General features: G+C 32.1%; 2 protein-coding genes and 1 long non-coding RNA gene across 6 annotated transcripts; 2 read left to right on the forward strand and 1 right to left on the reverse strand.

Moving 5' to 3' along the window:
- Positions 1-28: 28 nt before the first annotated feature.
- On the forward strand, positions 29-5,881 carry LOC132908767 (uncharacterized). Of its 2 annotated transcripts, none has more exons than XM_060963090.1 (13): positions 29-162; positions 1,133-1,336; positions 1,408-1,592; positions 1,663-1,736; positions 1,865-2,045; positions 2,230-2,321; positions 2,393-2,483; positions 2,556-2,730; positions 2,800-2,967; positions 3,078-3,379; positions 3,683-4,010; positions 4,071-4,172; positions 4,242-5,881. In XM_060963090.1, exons 2-13 carry the CDS (start codon positions 1,222-1,224, stop codon positions 4,544-4,546), a joined length of 2,118 nt encoding a protein of 705 aa, XP_060819073.1. In that variant the 5' UTR covers positions 29-162; positions 1,133-1,221; the 3' UTR covers positions 4,547-5,881. The 2 variants fall into 2 exon arrangements, with proteins under 2 accessions (XP_060819073.1, XP_060819072.1); XM_060963089.1 differs by having other exon boundaries at positions 30-313.
- On the reverse strand, positions 5,867-19,165 carry LOC132908753 (uncharacterized). Of its 3 annotated transcripts, XM_060963032.1 has the most exons (13): positions 19,072-19,165; positions 18,163-18,328; positions 17,945-18,067; positions 10,736-17,434; positions 10,424-10,633; positions 9,983-10,345; positions 8,895-9,224; positions 8,313-8,823; positions 8,060-8,241; positions 7,831-7,978; positions 7,550-7,756; positions 7,008-7,123; positions 5,867-6,767 (listed from the first exon to the last, which is right to left on the reverse strand). In XM_060963032.1, the coding sequence occupies exons 3-13, from the start codon at positions 17,949-17,951 to the stop codon at positions 6,652-6,654; spliced, it is 8,889 nt and encodes a 2,962-aa protein (XP_060819015.1). In that variant the 5' UTR covers positions 17,952-18,067; positions 18,163-18,328; positions 19,072-19,165; the 3' UTR covers positions 5,867-6,651. The 3 variants fall into 3 exon arrangements, with proteins under 3 accessions (XP_060819015.1, XP_060819014.1, XP_060819016.1); XM_060963031.1 differs by having other exon boundaries at positions 9,983-10,633; XM_060963033.1 differs by lacking the exon at positions 7,008-7,123 and having other exon boundaries at positions 9,983-10,633.
- Positions 17,432-18,622, forward strand: LOC132908793 (uncharacterized). The gene is made up of 2 exons (XR_009658417.1): positions 17,432-17,780; positions 17,876-18,622. It is a non-coding gene; the product is annotated as an uncharacterized LOC132908793 (long non-coding RNA).
- Positions 19,166-19,367: the final 202 nt, after the last annotated feature.

Here is a 19,367-nt window from a genome sequence, read left to right on the forward strand (position 1 = left end):
AATTGTTTAATAATTGTTATAAATAATCATAAAATTAAAATAAGTCATAACCTCAATTCTACGGTTTATGTTGAAAGTTTTATCACTAAGAGGCGCCACTATCAAGCAATCGCAGTCTCTGATAGACTTTGCCGTGTAAGGAACTTTCATCGCCAATTTAATGTAAATATTACATTTGTTGAGAATTTAGAGTTTATTTTAGCATACATAAGTTCGAAATTATTGTTTGCGTTCCCCGTGCAATTCATTGCTGGGCGTCATTCCGTAATATTTCTCGTTTAGCCGAGATCGGCAATAACCAAAAAATCTCTCCGTAGGTATTCTTTTTTTCCTTAATAATAGCTGATTTTTTCCTTAACATCTCATTAATGTTAGATATTTTATTTCACATCAAGTTCTATAACCATCCTAAAAAGAATCTAGGTTCTGTCTACATTTTTTCGGATTATGTGACGTTTACTGTTTAGAATAGTACAGTGATTAATTTTTGTTCACCAGCCAATTGTTACACATATTAATAAGTTAAATTTAATATCTGATATCCTTTTTGTGCTTCTCTTCTACGAGATTTTATTCATTAAGATAGTACATATCTTTTTCTCTATTGAAAACATGTTAGAACTAAGAAAAGAAAAAAAGAACTTTCCTGAATATATTCTTAAATATTTATTGAAAAATAATAATGCTTATTGTATTATTTATATATTAGACCATTCAAGATAAACATCTGTGTACATACATTGTAAATTTAATTTTGGCTTAATATATATTTACAAGTAGTATATATACATATGTAATCTAAAATATGTTAACAAGCTCCTATCATTATGTTGTTTGTAGTTTAGATATTTTCTTACCCCCAGTAGTAAATATTTGTTAATCTATATTTAAATAGTTTGTTCTTATATAAATGTTGCAAATAAAGGAATGATTCTTTATAAATATGTGGGTTATTAAGCTATTTTTTCTGTATCTGTTTATACATTTATACATACATATAGATATATATAGTATCTAAAAAACCATTTGTAATCTTATTTGTCTACTATCATAAAAAATTATTTCTACATTTGACATGTAAATATGATAAAATTATCATTATCATTGGATTTTTTTTATTGCTTTATTACAGATGTTTGTCTGAAATAATATATTGAGATTTAACTTTACTCTAAGCTCTTGATAAGCTTTTTTGAGAGATTCTAGTGTAAATTAAACAAAATGAGGGTTGTTGCACTAGTCAGTGGTGGTAAAGACTCCTGCTTTAATATGATGCAATGTATAGCTGCAGGTCATGATATTGTGGCCCTAGCTAATTTATATCCTGTTGGAAAGGGTAAATAATAGCTGATAAAATCTTTCAATCTATTTAAATATATTATAACTAATGAAACAACTGATTTATAGATGAACTAGATTCATTTATGTTTCAAACTGTTGGATATCAAGGTGTTGAATACATTGCAGAAGCTATAGGTTTACCAATGTATCGTGAACCAACCTTTGGTAGGTCAAAAATGCAAGAAAAGTATTATTATCCAACAGAAAATGATGAAGTTGAAGATCTCTTTAGGTTGTTAAGTAAAGTGAAGGTAAGATATAAAAAATATATTATAGGATAATTTTGTTAGTTTAATTATTTTAACTTCGTTGACTCCTTAGGAAAAAGAGAATATAGAAGCTGTTTCATCAGGAGCTATTCTGAGTGATTATCAACGAATTCGTGTGGAAAATGTGTAATTATTTAATGCAGCTTTTTAAATGTTTAATTCTTATGAAAAAGTTTATGAAACAGAAAATAAAGATTTTATTTTTTAATTTGATAAAGACAAAAATATCTAATATATTGAAAGTTTATTTTCAGATGTAGTCGTTTAGGACTTGTTTCTCTATCATATCTATGGAGAAGAGACCAAGATGAATTGTTAAAAGAAATGATAGAAAGTTCTGTAAATGCAGTTATAATTAAGGTGGCAGCTTTAGGCCTTGAACCAAGGCATTTGGGTAAATCACTTTCTGAAATGCAATCCCATCTTGCCAAAATAGTAAGTAAAATGTCTTAATGATTAATTTAATACAAAAGATTTTCCTTTGATTTCATCTTATATTGGAAGTACTCCAAATATAAATAGCTCATATAAAAAAACTATATGCAAAGAAAACTTATTGAAATTGTAAACGAGTAGATATATATATATGTTATGTTAATAGCTATATGTTTACTTATAGAAAGAAAAATATGGTGTTAACATATGTGGCGAGGGAGGAGAATATGAAACCTTTATATTAGATTGCCCCTTATTTAATAAAAGTATTGTAATGTAAGTTCTCAAATTTATTATCAATATGAATGTAAAACGAGTACATATATGTACTTTTTATTTTATTCTAGAGATGAATATGAAAGTGTAGTTCACTCAAATGATAACATAGCACCCGTCGGATATATAAACTTTAAAAAAATTCATGTACAAGAAAAAAATGTAAGTTGAAATATTTTATATTTTTATGAATTTCTAAATAAACTCATAAATAACCAAGAAAAACTTTTTCAGGATGGTCTAGAAGGTTTAACGTTACAAGAAAGATTAAAAAATGTTCCTATTAAAACCCCATCTGATTACATTACAGAAATAGTTGGACCAGAATTACACGACGGCTGTAATTTATCGGAAGATGAAAACGATGAACATGATTGTACAGACAATAATCTAAGAACTTCGAATTCTGGTAAATTTTAATCGATCAGATTATCTTGTTTATCACATAATAAATTAATTCAATTTACAACAATAATAGGTCAATTTAACCCACCGAGTCCTATGGAAATTTTATATGAGGAAGAAGACTATCCTGATGTGCCAGTAGTAAACAGAAATCAAACCGGCTGGTTCTGGTTTGGCGGTATCGCTGGTAAACATCCAGATGCTAAATCTGCGATGCGAGAAGCATTGGAGAAATTAAGCAGTAGGTAAACTTTAAGTTTTTTAAATCATCTTTTAGTTCATTTTTTTTTCGTGTAATATCGTATTTTGGATTTGATGTAGATTGATAAAACTCACGTATCGACTGTCTAGGTCTAGTCAAAAAGGAAAATCTTCAAATATCGGACATCGTTGCCGTAACGTTATATATAAAAGATATGTCGAATTACATATCTATAAACGAGGTTTATATCTCATGTTTGAACAAAACAAATCCACCAGTTCGTGTATGTGTGGAATGTCCGTTAAATATACATGTTGTACTTGATGCTATAGCCTATAAAGAAACTCAAGACTGTGGTGATAAGAAAATTCACAAACGGCATACAATGCATGTTCAGAGCATAAGTCACTGGGCACCTGCAAACATTGGTCCTTATTCTCAAGCTGTTCGTGTGAGTGTACTACCGTTACAAACCAATTTGCGTGCGCGTCTCTGTGTGTATATGTAGACAAAATGTGTGTATGTGCGCATTCATACGCGCACGCACACACATCTGGTTTACAAAAGAAACATAACAGTGAGGTAAACAAAATAAAATTTTTTAGAATGAAAATAAGAAATTGAACATTTAATAAGTAATATAAAAAAACATTTAAATGACATTAATAATTCTGAATCAATTTTAATCAGTATACATATAAAAAAATAATTATATCATTTTTCACAACAGAAATTTTAATTCTTTATTTGATAGGTAGGTGATATTATCTCAGTTGCTGGCCAAATACCACTGGTGCCTGGTAGTATGACTATTCTGGACTTAAATATTAAAAGGCAATGTCGTTTAACATTGAGGCATATAGATCGTATTGTTAAAGCTATGGACTCGAATACGCAACTCAGGGATATTGTGCAAGGTATTTGTTTTTTGACTCATTCTAGTTATATACCAGATGCACGAAAGGAATGGGAGAAGCGAACAAATAATGCTATTGTGGATTACATCGTTGTACCGAATCTTCCACGTGGTGCTCAGGTTGAATGGTGCGTTTGGGCTCATAGAGATAATAATAGATTTGAATGTAAGTATATGAAGGACTAATCTTTATTAAGCAATATTTTTGAAACTCATTTTTTTACAGATGAAGAGACTGGTAAATGCGTAGGCAATTTCAAAGTGGCAATAAGGCGTAGATGGAATTACGAAAATAACGTTTCAGCAATTGTGTGTTACATGTCCACTGGTACATATTTTTGTTTGAATATTTTTACAACTTTTCGTAGACAAATAAAAAGTATTCTATCCTAATTAGGTTCGTCCAATTCAACTGGTAATTTAGCCACGGAGACGAATTTATCTTCTACAGAGTTAACTGTAAACGAACTAACAGAAGCACTCGAATATGTATTGTGTAAACTTACAAAGGGATCCCAAACTGTAAATCCGACATGCAATCTACGCATCTTCTACAAAGTCGGCAGTTCGCCAGGACCGAATTTTATTCAGGACATTCTTTCTAAATTTTCTACACGAAATTTAGTCACTACTATTATACCGGCAACGCACTTACATAATTTCAGTACATTTTTATCTATATGTGGTATTAGACACGAGTAAAGCCTAACAATAGTTTTTACGTTGTCAATTATTTACATTAACATTATTGTCTCGTATAAACATTGCAAAGATTTTATTTGCCGTTTAAATTATTTCGATCAATAGATATATGAACCAAGAACAAATTGATTTTGATAAGAATATGAAAATAATTAACGGCTATGTGGAAACTCGACCACGATTGTAAAACTTTATATATTCTAAAGGATAATTACTTAGCAGTATCAGTGCTCGAATGTAAATGTTATTTTTCACCTTTTCTACTGATTGCTTGTTGGGTTTGCTCAGAATTCACTTGACATCTGTCAATAGTGTATTTATATTCGGCTAGTCAACGAGACGTTAGTGATTTTAAGTCATTTTGTCTCGTTAGTATAAGTGTTCTACATAATGTAAAACACGTTATGCCATCTCATAACGTGTGCTGTATGCTATGCCTCGTTTTTGCTCAAGTTATTTTCTATTTTTCACAATTTCACGATACGTGCGGAGTGTTAAGTGTGTGATTTTATGGAAGAATTTGAAAGCGTGCACAGTCATTTTTATAGTAGCGCTCAAAGTAAACTGAATATAAAAAAATGTATCAGACATACTAGGAGAAACTATACATTCTAACATCAGATATGAAAAAAACCTAGTTTATGCCCTCTCTAATTTTAGTCAAAAAGATTTAAAAAAGGAGAAAAAAGAAAAAAAAGGAGACTGGAACGATACGCGGAAATTTAAAACACGCACTTCTCAACGATTATCTTCTTTCACTTTTGAAATGCTGCCGATGTTGTTCCGCTATCATTTAGACTTTATATTGAATGGCAGGCATGTAGCTTTGCAAAAAGATATAACAAAATGTCTGTTCCGCAAAAAAAGGTATTGTTTAAATCCTCGGTAGTTTCTGCAATATTGATCTAATGTTTTAAAGATACATCTTGTACAAAAACGATGTGCTATACATATATTAAAATATTTTTGACAGTATAATATTCATGCAATGATATGCCAAAGTTTGTATTTTACAATTTGGACATTGTTTAATCGATTTTTATGTCATCTTATTTTCTTGTACATATTACTAAATAATCTAAAACATTTTTGCAATGTATTATAAAATGTAATTAGTTTCGAAAACGACAATTGGTTATCAATTACGTGTGAATGTCAGGGAAAGATAAAATTCTGATACGAGGAACATGAAATATACTGTTCACGACGTGGATACTGCGTTACTATAAATATGTAAAAAGATATTTGCAAGGCATACAACTCTCGCAACAAAATACTATTCCGAGGATTATATTGCAAAGAAAAATAAAGAAAGTGATATATATTTTTAAGAAATTGCTATTTTGTTTCATATTTTATTATACTCCCTTTTTTGCCTTCAATATACATACGCATTAATTCTCAGTGCTTTTTTAGAAAACGTATTAATAAATTATAAAATTGTTAAGTTTCTTATAAATTAAAATTAATTCTATAAGTTATTATTGAACTTTTGTATAAGCATGTAACAAATGTAAATATTAAAAAAAACCATATTATGTACATTTAAAAAGAAATGTTAAAAATCATTAGAAAATTTATATAATTCTATGAAGCAGTCTTCTCCCATAATTATTTCTTATCATGATACGTAATTTTTATCTATAAGTAAGGGAAAAAGAAGATAAATTATAAACACAATTCACATATAACAAAAAAATTGACTTCTCCTCGATTCATTTTGCAGCAATATCTTCATAAAGGAAAATTAATATCTAAAAATAAAAGGATAAAAATTATAAAAAAAATTAGAATCCTTAAGATTTTTACTGAACATTAACATTTAAAGAGAGATTTCTTTATATTCTAAGTTTTATATGCAGTTAGTTATATCCATTACTGTGTAACAAAATGTTAATTTTTTAAATTCAGCATAATCATACAATTATGTACAATGGTATTTCATTCGTTCATAAAATTCATACGAAACGTTTCATGATAAATCAATTACATACTTAAGTCTTCACAATGTATTCATTGTCCACATAAATAAAAACTTTTATCATTTACGCGAGTGATTCACATTTTATACACTTCTCGAGCTGAAATAAAAATTTTGTTTTTATTTACGTTCTCAATGTTCTCGATATTAGTGATTTCACCATTTGCTGACGATTTGGTGCACAGAAATCACATAGATAATTTTTCCTGTCTAGCGGCATTCCCTTGGTCTCCACGCAACCTGTAAGAAAATATTAATAACACTAATGATAACAACTTCTGTGCGTTATGCACATATATTAATATATCTACATCACCAAATAATTTTTCGTATTTAGTATTTTATTATACCTGAAACCTCTCATACATATTTCAAATGTTTACATTACTTTTAAAGACAATTACATTTGATGAAACATGCAAACGCAACAACATGCAATGAAAAGTATATAGCGGAATTATATGGAATTTGTGTCAATACCTAAGTGCAGATATTTGTCACATGCGCTGCAATGCACTAGGTTCACTTCCAGGTCAAGTCTTGGGGCAGTATGACAGCGACTGCAGTGCGGGCAATAGCGACCCTTTCGCCATAGCCTTGTTATTGCATAAAGATCATGGGGTTAGTGAATTTGGATGAGGGTCTATTATAATGTCAGAATTTAGTATAATTAATAAAAACCTGAACCTTAGAACGATTTTTTGTTATCTTAGTCATGCACGAATAAATTAAGTACAAATGAATGTATATTATTAACATTTATAAATGTTATCAATTAAGCAAATAATTGTATTATATTCAACTTTCGTAATCTAAGGATTCAGATATGATAAAATTGAACACTAAACATTAGTTCAAAAACTTCTATAACAAAGGAGTTTTGTGTGAATTATGGAAATCGTGAAGCAGTAACGAAGCCCCGTGAAAACTTGAAGACTAACATTTAGTATGTGTGTTCTGAATCACATCTTCACTCATACATCACACCACAAGATGAAGGAAAAAGAATTAGTATTACTTACTTCGAGCATGGAACGCATAGCGTAGAAACATAAACGCGAGTATTCTTATCACCCTTCTTATATTCATGTTGCCACTGAGCGACACTATTTCTATCAGAATTTATACCACCAGGTTCTCTTGAGCCACAATTCACACAGACAGCACATTCTTGGCAATGCCATCTTCCTTGCGGTACTCGTCGGAGACCAACACAATAAATATGATACCTAAATAGTGTTAAACATTACACAAATATATATTATCATATATTTTATTTTTGTAATAAAACAGAAAAACATACCCTCTATCGCACATATCACAAAACAGCATTTTATCTTCGTCTGCAGGATCATGGCACTGAGCGCAAGTTTTACAATCTGTGCATTGCCATGCATATGATTGGATATGAGGAACCATGTCTAATGTTAAATCTATACACGATGGATGAACTGCAATAAAAATATTATAATTTATATTGTAAAACAATAAAGAATATACTAGTAAAGGATAATAGATTATTAAGTAATTACCATGTCCATTACATGTACCACATTGAATTAATACTTCATTTTTACTATGCTTATTTAAGGTCTTCAAACACATCTTGCACTTTAATTTTATTTCATCTTTTCGATTTGTTATTTCCATATCTACGTCATCCATTGTAGATTGTGAGCCTTCGGTATCTTGCGTTCCCTCGCTAGAAGTCGAACTACATAAAAAAAACCAGCTGTTTTTTCACGAAATATTAAAATACTAATTGTTTAAAATGATGGGATATACCTTGAATCATCTGAAGATGAATCACTATCGGTATCACTTTGAGATCCTTCTGATTGGCTATCAAATTTACGTTCATTTGGCCTCATGGGACCATAAAGAACAGTATTTAGAGGATAATACCGTAACTCAGCTGGTGTGTATTCGCGGTAATAATCTGTATACTGCCCTGGTATCAACGCAACAGGATAGTGACCAATTCTGCGTTCCGACTCAACTTCCTGTTGTTTCTTTGGCACATGGATTGTGAAAGTTTGTAAGTCTAAGCTGCATTTCCTATTTTCTCGTCGAGCTTTATTTAAGCTAATATTCCAAGATAATGCAGACTGAACTGCCATTTCTGCTAGATCAATTCTATTTTTTTCTGCATTTGCAGCTGCTGTTAATTCTTTCTGTTTTTTGGAATGTTCTTTTACTTGCTTCTCACGCATATGTTTGCGATATTCTTCATACTGATCTGGGAAATCACTACACATTACATCTAATACTTCTGAACTGCATATAGCAGTTAGACCTATGTTAATGTTAAAAGGAGAGTACATTAGTAAACAAATACAATTTACATGTACGTAGTGAGTGACTTACCCATATCACACATTGCCTCGCTAACCAAACCATTTTCTCTCAAATAATTCCTTTCTTCCATATCCACAACTCTTCTCTTCAAATCTGGGTATTTTCGTTTAAAAGATTTTACACCAAGGTATTGAGATATTTGTTCTTGTATCATAAAGGTTTCACCTTTACGGTCAAGTGGCCATTCGTACTCAGCAATTTTATCGACTGTAAATGGTCCTTCGTCTGGATCAAAATTAATTTCCATTCTTCGATTCTTGACCTTTACTTTTTCTGACTCCGTAGTTGCAGTACTAAGTACACTTCCTTGAGACTCCTCATTTACTATGGTATCAGAGGCTATAGTAATTATTATTACTATTATTATTATAATAGTATTATATGTACTATTGTGTAATTTGAATTATAGAATAACAATTATGGGAAAAAAGATATTGAATAAAATAATTATGTGCTTTATACTGAAACTAAGATAAATGGAACTTAAAAAAAAATGTCAGCTTATTCACAGTTAAAATTAACTTTCAATATCAATGTTACTAATTCCTCCAAGATAGAAATATTTTTAAAAATTGATAGATTAAATATAAGTAATAGATAAAACTCTAATCATCATGATTTAAAAATTCTGTTTTGGAATAACAGTACTTTTTATGCTTGATTGAAATACATCTATTTCACATTTAGGTACTTGAGAGATGTTAGGACACAAGAAAAAGATCTATTTATAGATACCTTGCTTGGAGGTCTACCAATGCATTTATCTTTTAATTTAGTTTAGTCATATGATGACTATGGGTTATATATGCTCCTCATGGCTATCAGTTAATATGCTTTTTACCTTAGTAATTCATTTTTAAAATATAATAAAAAACATATCTTATGTAGGACATATAATTAGTTTATAATTAATATTAATATACATAAGTAAAGTAAAATAAAGTTATTACTGACATTTATCTATATCGCAAATTTATAATAATTAATATAAGTGTAAAATATGTAAATAAATGTAACATAATAATTGTTGTGTTATTTATATAATTGATAAGCAATATAAATGATGTAGTAATTTGTAAAAAGCGTAAAGATCATACCTGGTGCAGAAATATTTCTGGCTGGAGTCTGAGATCTGGATCCCGATTCTGCACTCATTCTTGTTTCCTCATCTATTACTTGTACCATAGACATATTCTCATGCTTTGTAGCATTTTCTGTTCGTTTCGATGCTGGTGTTAACCAATTTGGATGTCCGGGTGGTACTAACATGTCCTTGTTTTCCAATTTTGCATTTTCCATCGGTTTATCGGATCTATTATCGGAATCTAATTTCGTTGCAGTCTTTTGCATTCTTTCAGGAACGATGTCAGCCAACTTTTTATCCTTAACGTCATTCGATATGGGTTTCGGTAATCGCATCTCTGGTGTTTTGTTTGTTTCTGATTGCATACCCGTGGAGTCTGGAAGCGTGTTATTAACTATATTTGCACTTTTTACTCCGCCATTCTTTTGTCCCATAATCTTCTTGTTGACTTTACCCGAAGAATTAACAATTTTGGAATCCATTGCTGGTTGTTTAAGGGCTTTATACAATTCTGGTGACTTTCCGAAAGATTCTTGTTGCAACCCAGAATCATCTATTGTTATTACAGCTGTAGTAGACGCTTCTATCGCATTTAGATCTTGCTCGATTCTAGGCTTCTTTATTATCTGAGGATCCACAGCATCCAATTTTCGCTTTCCTCGACCTAATGAATTAGAAACGAAAAAAAAGAAACAAAGAAAAATAGTAGGTAAAATATGAAAAAGAATATTATAATATTTGCATATGAAAAGTTTAAGATACAAACCTCGCCCTCTACCTCTTCTAGGAGGTGCATAACTCTTCTGGCTTCTGCAGGTTCTCTTAGGTCTCTCATTCTCTCTGGATTGTGGAAAATGAGGTACTTGTGGTTGTTGCATCTGTTGTGCATCGTCTAAAGACAAAGGATCCCTAGACATTAACAAATGAGGTGGAGGATGAGTAATTCCTTGTGGTAATGGATTCCTTCTGGGTCTACCTCTTTTCTTGGGCACCTTAACTTCTGGCATTCTATTCGTAGATACCTCTTCTATTATGACAACATCCTGGCTTGAGTTTGAGTTCTCATTTACTATTATCAATTCTGAACGGTGTTCTATAATTTCACAGTCGGAATTCAGCGGGGAACCGGATACGTTTTTCGATAAAATATCCTTTAATTTCTCATTCATAGAAGCATCAGTCGATTTTTGAGGTCTCACTTGAGTAATACTGATTTCTTGATTTATTACATTCATCTGTTGAAGACTGATTGCACTGTTTTTTGGATCGAACAAGAATTGCTTCTGTTCCCTAGACGTTACAGGCTGAATAGTAACCTCAGGTAAAATTTGAGTAAGCTGAGTTTCCAGCTTAGACTTTTTTGATTCGATCGGCGCGATGGTGACATCTTTCCGCTTTGGAGACATTTCAATCACATTCTCTAATTTTTTCCCCTGCATTTGCACTGGCTCAATAGTCAGTTCTGAACGATTGCTTTGTAAAATAGTCGAATTACCACTTTTAAGAATCTTTAGCGCAGGTTCTTTGTGTCCGATTTGCCCAGGCTCTTTGTACCTTTGCGCAAAATTTTGAGGCGGATCAACCGCTTCTTTGGACTTATATACTTCCGCTTGATTATCGCAAGCCACTATCGTTGGATGACCTGTTTTAGATAGTTTAATTTTCATTTCCAGAGATGATTCAGCATCTCGACGTCTCTGTTCTCTATCCTTCTTTTCTGGATCTACTATAGAGGCGTCTCCGGTTTTTAACAACTTTATCTTCATACCTAAAGAAGCATCAGTGGTTTTAGAATGTTCTGCCTCGATTGTTCGTATCGTTTTATTCGCATCTTCAGACGTATCAGTTTGTATAATAGAAGCGTCGCCACTTTTAGATAGTTTGATCTTCATACCAAGAGGCGATTCTGTTCTCTTGGGGCTTTCTTCCAGTTGTTCTTGCTTTTCTAAAGAAACTATGGATGCGTCACCAAACTTAGAAAGCTTGATCTTCATACCAAGAGGCGAGTCGATTTTTGGTAAAGTTTCGTGTATATTTTCCACTGATTGCTCTTCTTCCGAGACCTCAATATGTGATGACTCCAATGATTTCGACGCATCTTGAACTGTATCTATTTTATCTTTAATTTCGTCCAATACTTCTGAATGAACGATTGATGCATCTCCAGTTTTGGACAATTTGATCTTCATTCCAAGCGGCGATTCCGTCCGTTTGGGAATATCTGGAATTTCTAGTTTGTCTTTTACTTCTTCAGAGTTTTCTACCGATATTATAGAAGCTCCGCCATCCTTCGTTTTTGCTAGCTTAATTTTCATTCCAATTGGGGATTCGGTTCTCTTTGGAATTTCTGGAGATAACTCTAATTTATCTTTCATTTTGTTGATATCTTTATTTTCTTCTAGCAAATCCGGAGAAACGATCGAAGCGTCCCCACTTTTAGATAGTTTGATTTTCATTCCTATAGGAGAGTCAGTTCTCTTGGGAGAGTCATAACATGATTCGAGCTTCTCCTTTGGTTTCATTTGCACATTATCTTTATATTCTTCCAAAAAATCTTGTCTCTCGGATTGTATTATCGAGGCGTCTCCAGTCTTTGAAAGCTTAATTTTCATTCCAATTGGAGATTCCGTTCTCTTTGGACTTTCCTGAACCATGTCTAGTTTATCTTTATGCTTTATCTGCATTTCTTTTGCATCTTGTTGCACTATAGATGCATCACCACTTTTTGATAACTTGATTTTCATTCCAATCGGTGATTCTGTTCGCACAGTTTCTTCGAATTTGTGTTTACCCTCTTTACAATCATCGATCGATTCGTATTTCTCAGCGGAAATTATAGATGGATCCCCGGATTTTGAAAATTTAATCTTCATACCAAGAGGAGACAACGATGATGATCCTTCAGAATACCATTGTCCAACTTCTTCGATGTTCTCATTGGATATTATAGAAGGGTGACCTCCTTTAGATAATTTCAATTTTATTTTCCCTAGTTTTTGACCTGGACTATCTTCAGGATTTGGCGAGTTGGTCGCAGATCTGATTTTCGGACTTTTAGGCGATCTCGGTTCTCCACAATCAGTGATTGCAGACTTTGCTATCTTTAAAATGATTCGTGGAGATCCGACATTTTCGAAATCGTGTTTTTCGGAATCCTTTCGTGGTGTGTCAACTATCTTCGATTCTGATTTATCGGACATCTTCGGCGATTCCAACATCTTTTGATAGGCAATTAATTTTGCATCCTTTTGAATCAAGAGACTATCTTTAGAGATGTTCGGAGATATCGATACTTTTGCCACATCTGTAGTAGGAATTTCTATCTTGGGTGGTTCCCTTAGACGTTCTTCTAAAATCGAAACTTTTGGTATAGATTCGGATGTCTTTAAAACGTTAGGTGAAACATGTGGTAATGTTACCATTGCGTCAGATACCTTATTGCTTTCTAAGTTTCGTAATTGCTGTATTTCGATGTTCTCCAAAGGTGTTACGCTAAATTTAGTCTCAGATAGTGTTATCTTCCCTTCGATTATACCTTCATTTATTATCTCTTTGTCATCATCTATCTCAAATTTGTCTTGTAAAGCATCAATTTTAATTTGCTCGGCAAGTTTTCTCTCGCTTTCCAGTTTCGCAGCTTCCGAGATGATTTCCGCCTCAGAAATAGAAATCGAATCTGTCGTGATGTTCTGTAGTTCCACGTCTAATTCTGACGTATTTTCACATATATCTTCATTAGGTACAAACAGAGATGATGCATCAGCTTGTTTGGATATATCATCTACGACACTTTCCATCATTTTAGGAGATAATACCAAAGGAGAATCCATTGCTTGTTCTTCAGACTCTTGCAAAAATTTAACAGCTGATTCAAGCTCGGATATTTCAGAACTAGGTTGAGATGTTTCTATGGCAGACCGAGCATCATCTAAATTTTCATCATGATCCACGTTACGTAGCAAGATATCTGAAGGCAATTCTAATTCAATGTCACTTGATCTTTCCATATTTGGGAAATCTGCAATATTATCTTTCATATTAGTAACTAAATTTTCTTCCGTTAAATTATCCTCTGTTAGATTATCCTCTGTTAGATTAGCTTCTACTAGATTACCTTCTGCTGGATTATCTTCTGTTACAATTGCTTCAGAAAGTTCTGCATTCTTTCTATTCTCAGAAGGATCCTCTTGAATATCATTTTTAACAATTCCTGATTGTGATTCTGTTTCTTCAAGATCACCTATGGATTCCAATGGAGCTTCTTCAAAGTCCATGTCCAAATTAGTACCTTCTCTTAAATCCTTTTGCAAATTCTCAAAATTGTCATCTTTGTTATCTTGACCCACGTTATGCAACAGAATATCTGAGGTTAATTGTGTTTCAATATCATTTGATCTTTCCATATTTGATAAATCTGCATCATTAACATCCATATCAATAACTAAATTTTCTTGGATTTTTGTTATAATTTCTTCAGAGAGTCCTATACCTTTTCTATTCTCATGTTCTTCTTCATCAACATTCTTCACTACTTCTGGTTGTGGTTCAGTTACAATTTCTCCAGGAAGTTCTATGTGTTTTCTATTCTCAGATTCCTCTTCAACATCAATTTTGGCTAGCTGCAATTCTGTTTTCTCAAGATCACCTACAGATTCCAGTGGAGCTCCTTCAAAATCCATGCCCAATTCATTTTCTGTCAAATTAGTACCCCCTTTAAAAACTTTTTGCAAATCCCCAACATCTTCTTCTTTCCCATAACAATCCGTATTATGCAACAAGATATTTGAAGTATCAATATTACTTGCCCTTTCTACACTTGCCAAATTTACAGTACTATTATCCATATTAATAACTAAATTTTCCTGATCTTCTGTTACAATTTTTTCAGAAAGCTGCGCAGAAAGTTCTACAGGAAGTTCTATAGGAAGTTCTACAGAAAGTTCTTTTCTATTCTCAGACTCTTCTTCAACATCACACTTGTTTATTTCTGACTGTGATTCAGTTACAATTTTTTCAGTAAATTCCATTTTCTTGTTATTCTCACATTTTTCTTCAACACCACTTTTCATTATTTCTGGCTGTGATTCAATTATAATTTCTTCAGTAAGTTCCATATTGTTTTCATTCTCAGATTCTTCTTCAACATTATCTTTAGCTATATTTATCTGTATTTCTGTTTCCTCAATATTGCTTTTATTTATTTTTACCTTTGATTCTGTTTCTTCAACATCACCTTTAATTATTTCCGCCTGCGATTCTGCTTTTTCAGCAGTGCTTTTAGTTATTTCTGCCTGTGATACTGTTTCTTCAATATTACCTTCAACTATTTTTGCCTGTGATTCTGTTTCTTCAACATTATCTTCAGTTCTTTCAGTCTGTGATTCTGTTTCTTCAATGTTACCTACATCTATTTTTGTCTGTGCTTCTGTTTCTTCAACATCACCTTTAGCTATTTCTGTCTGTGATTCTGTTTCTTCAACATCACTTTTAGGCATTTCTACTTGTGATTCTATTTCTTTAACATCACTTTTAGGCATTTCTACTTGTGATTCTATTTCTTTAACATCACTGTTAGCTATTTCTGCCTGTAATTTTATTTCTTCGAGATCACTTTTAACTATTTCTGCCTGTGGTTCTGTTTCTTTAACATCACCTTTAGTTATTTCTGCCTGTGATTCTATTTCTTTAAGATCACTTTTAGCCATTTCTGCCTGTGATTCTATTTCTTCAAGATCACTTTTAGCCATTTCTGCCTGTGATTCTATTTCTTCAAGATCACTTTTAGCTATTTCTGCCTGTGATTCTATTTCTTCAAGATCACCTACAGATTCCAGGTGTGCTTCCTCAAATTTGATTTCTGTTAAATCAGTATCCACTTTTAAATCTTTCTGTATATCTCCTACATTTTCAGCTTTACCATTATGATCCATGTTATGCAGCAAGATATCTGAAGCTAATTCTATTTCAATATCACTCGCTGTTTCCACATTTGTTGCATTTACAGTATTATCATCCATATTAATAACTAAATTTTCTTGATCTTCCGCTACAATTTCTTCAGAAAGTCCAGCATTTTTAATATTTTCAGATTCTTCGTCAACATCATTTTTATCTATTTCTGGCTGTGATTCTATGTCTTCAAGATCACCTACGGACTCCAATTGAGCTTCTTCAAAATCTATGTCCAATTCATTTTCTTCTAAGTCCGTAACTTGCTTTAAATCTTTTTGTAAATCTTCAACATTTTCATCCTTATCTATAGACTCAACAATTATACTTCCATCGATTTTCAATATGTCACTAGCTGGAGATTTTTTAACTTTATCATCGACAACTTCAATTGTATTGGATTTCTTTGTAGTCTCTAATGATAAATCATTTCTATCTGTTAAACAGCTACTGATTACCTGTGTTATATAATCAGAAGTTTGTGCCATGTCAGAAATGGGATCTGACTGTTCTAACAAAAGACTCATGTCTACAACCTTTGATAATTGGTCTGATTTCTGAAGTTCCTCTTCAGCTTTTGTTGCTTTCAACGAGGAATCCTCACCCTCTGGTATTAAATCTAAACCTAATAGTCCTTCTAGGGAATCTATGTGTTCTGAGATTGAATCCTCCATATCCTTATTCAGGATATCTTCTGAATCCTGTGGTAATTTTTCAGTAAATTCTTCAATTTCAGTTTCTGCTAATGGAATATTTCCAGATTGTTGAAGAACCTCTTCTATTTCATTTGCTACAACAGCTTCCGTGCTTAAAATATTCTTGAAATCAGTTGCATTTCTTACATCATCTAGGATACTTGTAACAATATCCTGTGTACTTTGGCACTGTTCTTCAGAAAATATATCTTCTACTTTACTAGCAGTTTCTAAAATATCTTTCAAATTATCTTTACTGGTATCGCACTTTAAATTATCTTCCAATTGTTGCTTGTTAGAGAGTTCCTCATTCTTATTTAATTCTAGATCTTCTGCATCAGCTATCTTTACAACTTTTTCTGCATCCATTTCAATATCACTTGTTGTTTCCACATTTGCTGAATGTGCAATGTTATCATCCATATTAATAATAAAATTTTTTTCATTTTCTATTAAAGTTTCTTTAGGAAGTTTTGCATACTTTCTAGTTTCAGGCTCTTCTTTTCCATCACTTTTGACTATTTCTAACTGTGATTTAGTTACAATTTCAGGTTGTGATTCATTTATAATCTCTTCGTAAAACGTACTACTCTGTTGATTTTCAGGCTCATCTGTAACGTCATTTTTAATTATTTCTAGCTGTGACTCTTTTACAATTTCTTCAGTTGAATTCTCCTTTTTATTTTCAGAATCCACTTCTATATCACTTTTCATTATTTCTGACTGTGATTCAGTTTCTTCAAGTTTTGAAGTTAAATTTACTTCTTCTTCCATACTTTCATCTTTTGTATGCTCTGCAGGTACTATGATTTCAGCATGATCTAATGTTAAAAATGCAGGTTTATTGATAAATAATTAGTTAAAATTTAAACCCTCATAAAAAATATAAATTCAACAAAGACAGATTGTAACACCACGTATTATCTCATATTTTTAAGATATCTATTACCTTTCGTTATGTATATTTTGATCGAAAGTAAAATATTTGTTTATTATTATTTCGTAATAAATGGTGAATAAACATGGATTATATATATATAAAACAGAACTATGGGTAATTCGTAAAATTATAGGTTAAGTTAGGAGTGAATAACATTCGCTACAAGACAATAGCGTTCTCGGCACTAGTTCGCGCCCTCGATTTGTAAAAATCGATATGAGGTCACAGTAGGAGGAAATTTTTGTTATATTTATATGTAGACTAAATGATAACAAATAAACCTAAAATCGCGGCAAATAAAAGCTACTTGGTACAATGATAGCTATCATATCAACGAATCAAAATTGGATATCGAAAATTTCTAAATAACGAAATTCCTGTTAGAACTCACCGAACATTGTGCTCACATGGACCAGTACGGTAGAGAATTGAGACAGCGATCGCAAATTTAACCGCGTTTAACCACATTTAAATGATTTGTCATCATAGCTCCTGTAAGCATATTTAACGTACCCTGTGTCGAATATTTAAAAAATATTTAATAATGTTCAGGTGAGCCTATTCTAAAGATAAAACGAAAGAAACGAAGAAGAACTAAGAAGGACTTACCTGACCATTATTGACCGAAAGTTATAATACAGACACCCTAAGCATTATGGATATTAATGATATCATTGGTAGAGATTCTACTTTAGAAAGTGAAATTACAACTCTTTCTCGGATAATCATAGAATCAAAGACGGATGCAAATCAATAAACCATAACACAGAAAAACCTGAAATGTAAGAGGAAGATGTGACCAGAGCCAAAGAAAAGTTCCTATAGCCGAGAAAAATAATCCTAATACCATAAAATCGTTTTAAAAAATCTGAGAATGATTGTTGCGTCAAAGAAATAGAGAAATAGTAGAAAGAAATATTAATGCGGAATAATCAAGCAGAAACAACTCTCGGTTCAATAATGAAAATGTCTTACAAGGAAATGTGTAATTCTGGAAACAAAAAATTGTGAATCTAATGTATTATATGTAATAATATATAAACAGACTTTATAACTATTATCGTATCAAGGACATTGAAATTTTTTGTTGCATCCCAAGACCCTTCAAAGAAAGTAAAATAAAAAAATTTCGATTGTGTTTCCCTTCTCCTACAAGAATCGTACCTTTCATATGATGTACAAGCTTTGTCAAAGAGTGGGAGCTCGACCGATTTTGCGTTGTGAATATGCATGAAAAGTTGCGCAATTTCAAACAACCTAGTCTACACCGGTGATTGGTGTCATAGTTTCGAATTCTGGCGGGTAACCCAATTTACACTTGTGAAGTATCGAGAATCGCGAGAGATATGAGCGTCACGAGACGCGACACCTCCCCCCTTAAAGTTTGAAGCACAATCGTATACAACGCGTACATATATATACCACCGTGTATTGAAATCTTACACGACGATTCATAGGGTTACTATTCTGGATACATTCCATAGACAATAGACATAGATCATAATTGCTATATCTTACTTTACAGAAATTTCACAGCTTATGATGGTTCGTCCGCACTATCGATATTATTAGTATATATTTTTACACTGCTTCAAAATTCAGTCTATGGTCGCTGCAGTGGGGAGAGACGAAGGCGAGTGCCATAGGAGTGGGTTTGAACTTCCGTAGGAGAAGGGAAACTCAACCAACATTTTTTTAGTTTTTGTTTTTGTTGTGTCACGGCTTATTAACTTTCGCTTTTTTAAATATTTTGCAGCATTATATTTTATGCAAAATAGATTAATATATGAGGTATAGAAGGTTTGCATAAATTA

The sequence above is a fragment of the Bombus pascuorum genome, chromosome 7, assembly GCF_905332965.1.
Source record: "Bombus pascuorum chromosome 7, iyBomPasc1.1, whole genome shotgun sequence".
NCBI lineage: Eukaryota > Metazoa > Arthropoda > Insecta > Hymenoptera > Apidae > Bombus > Bombus pascuorum.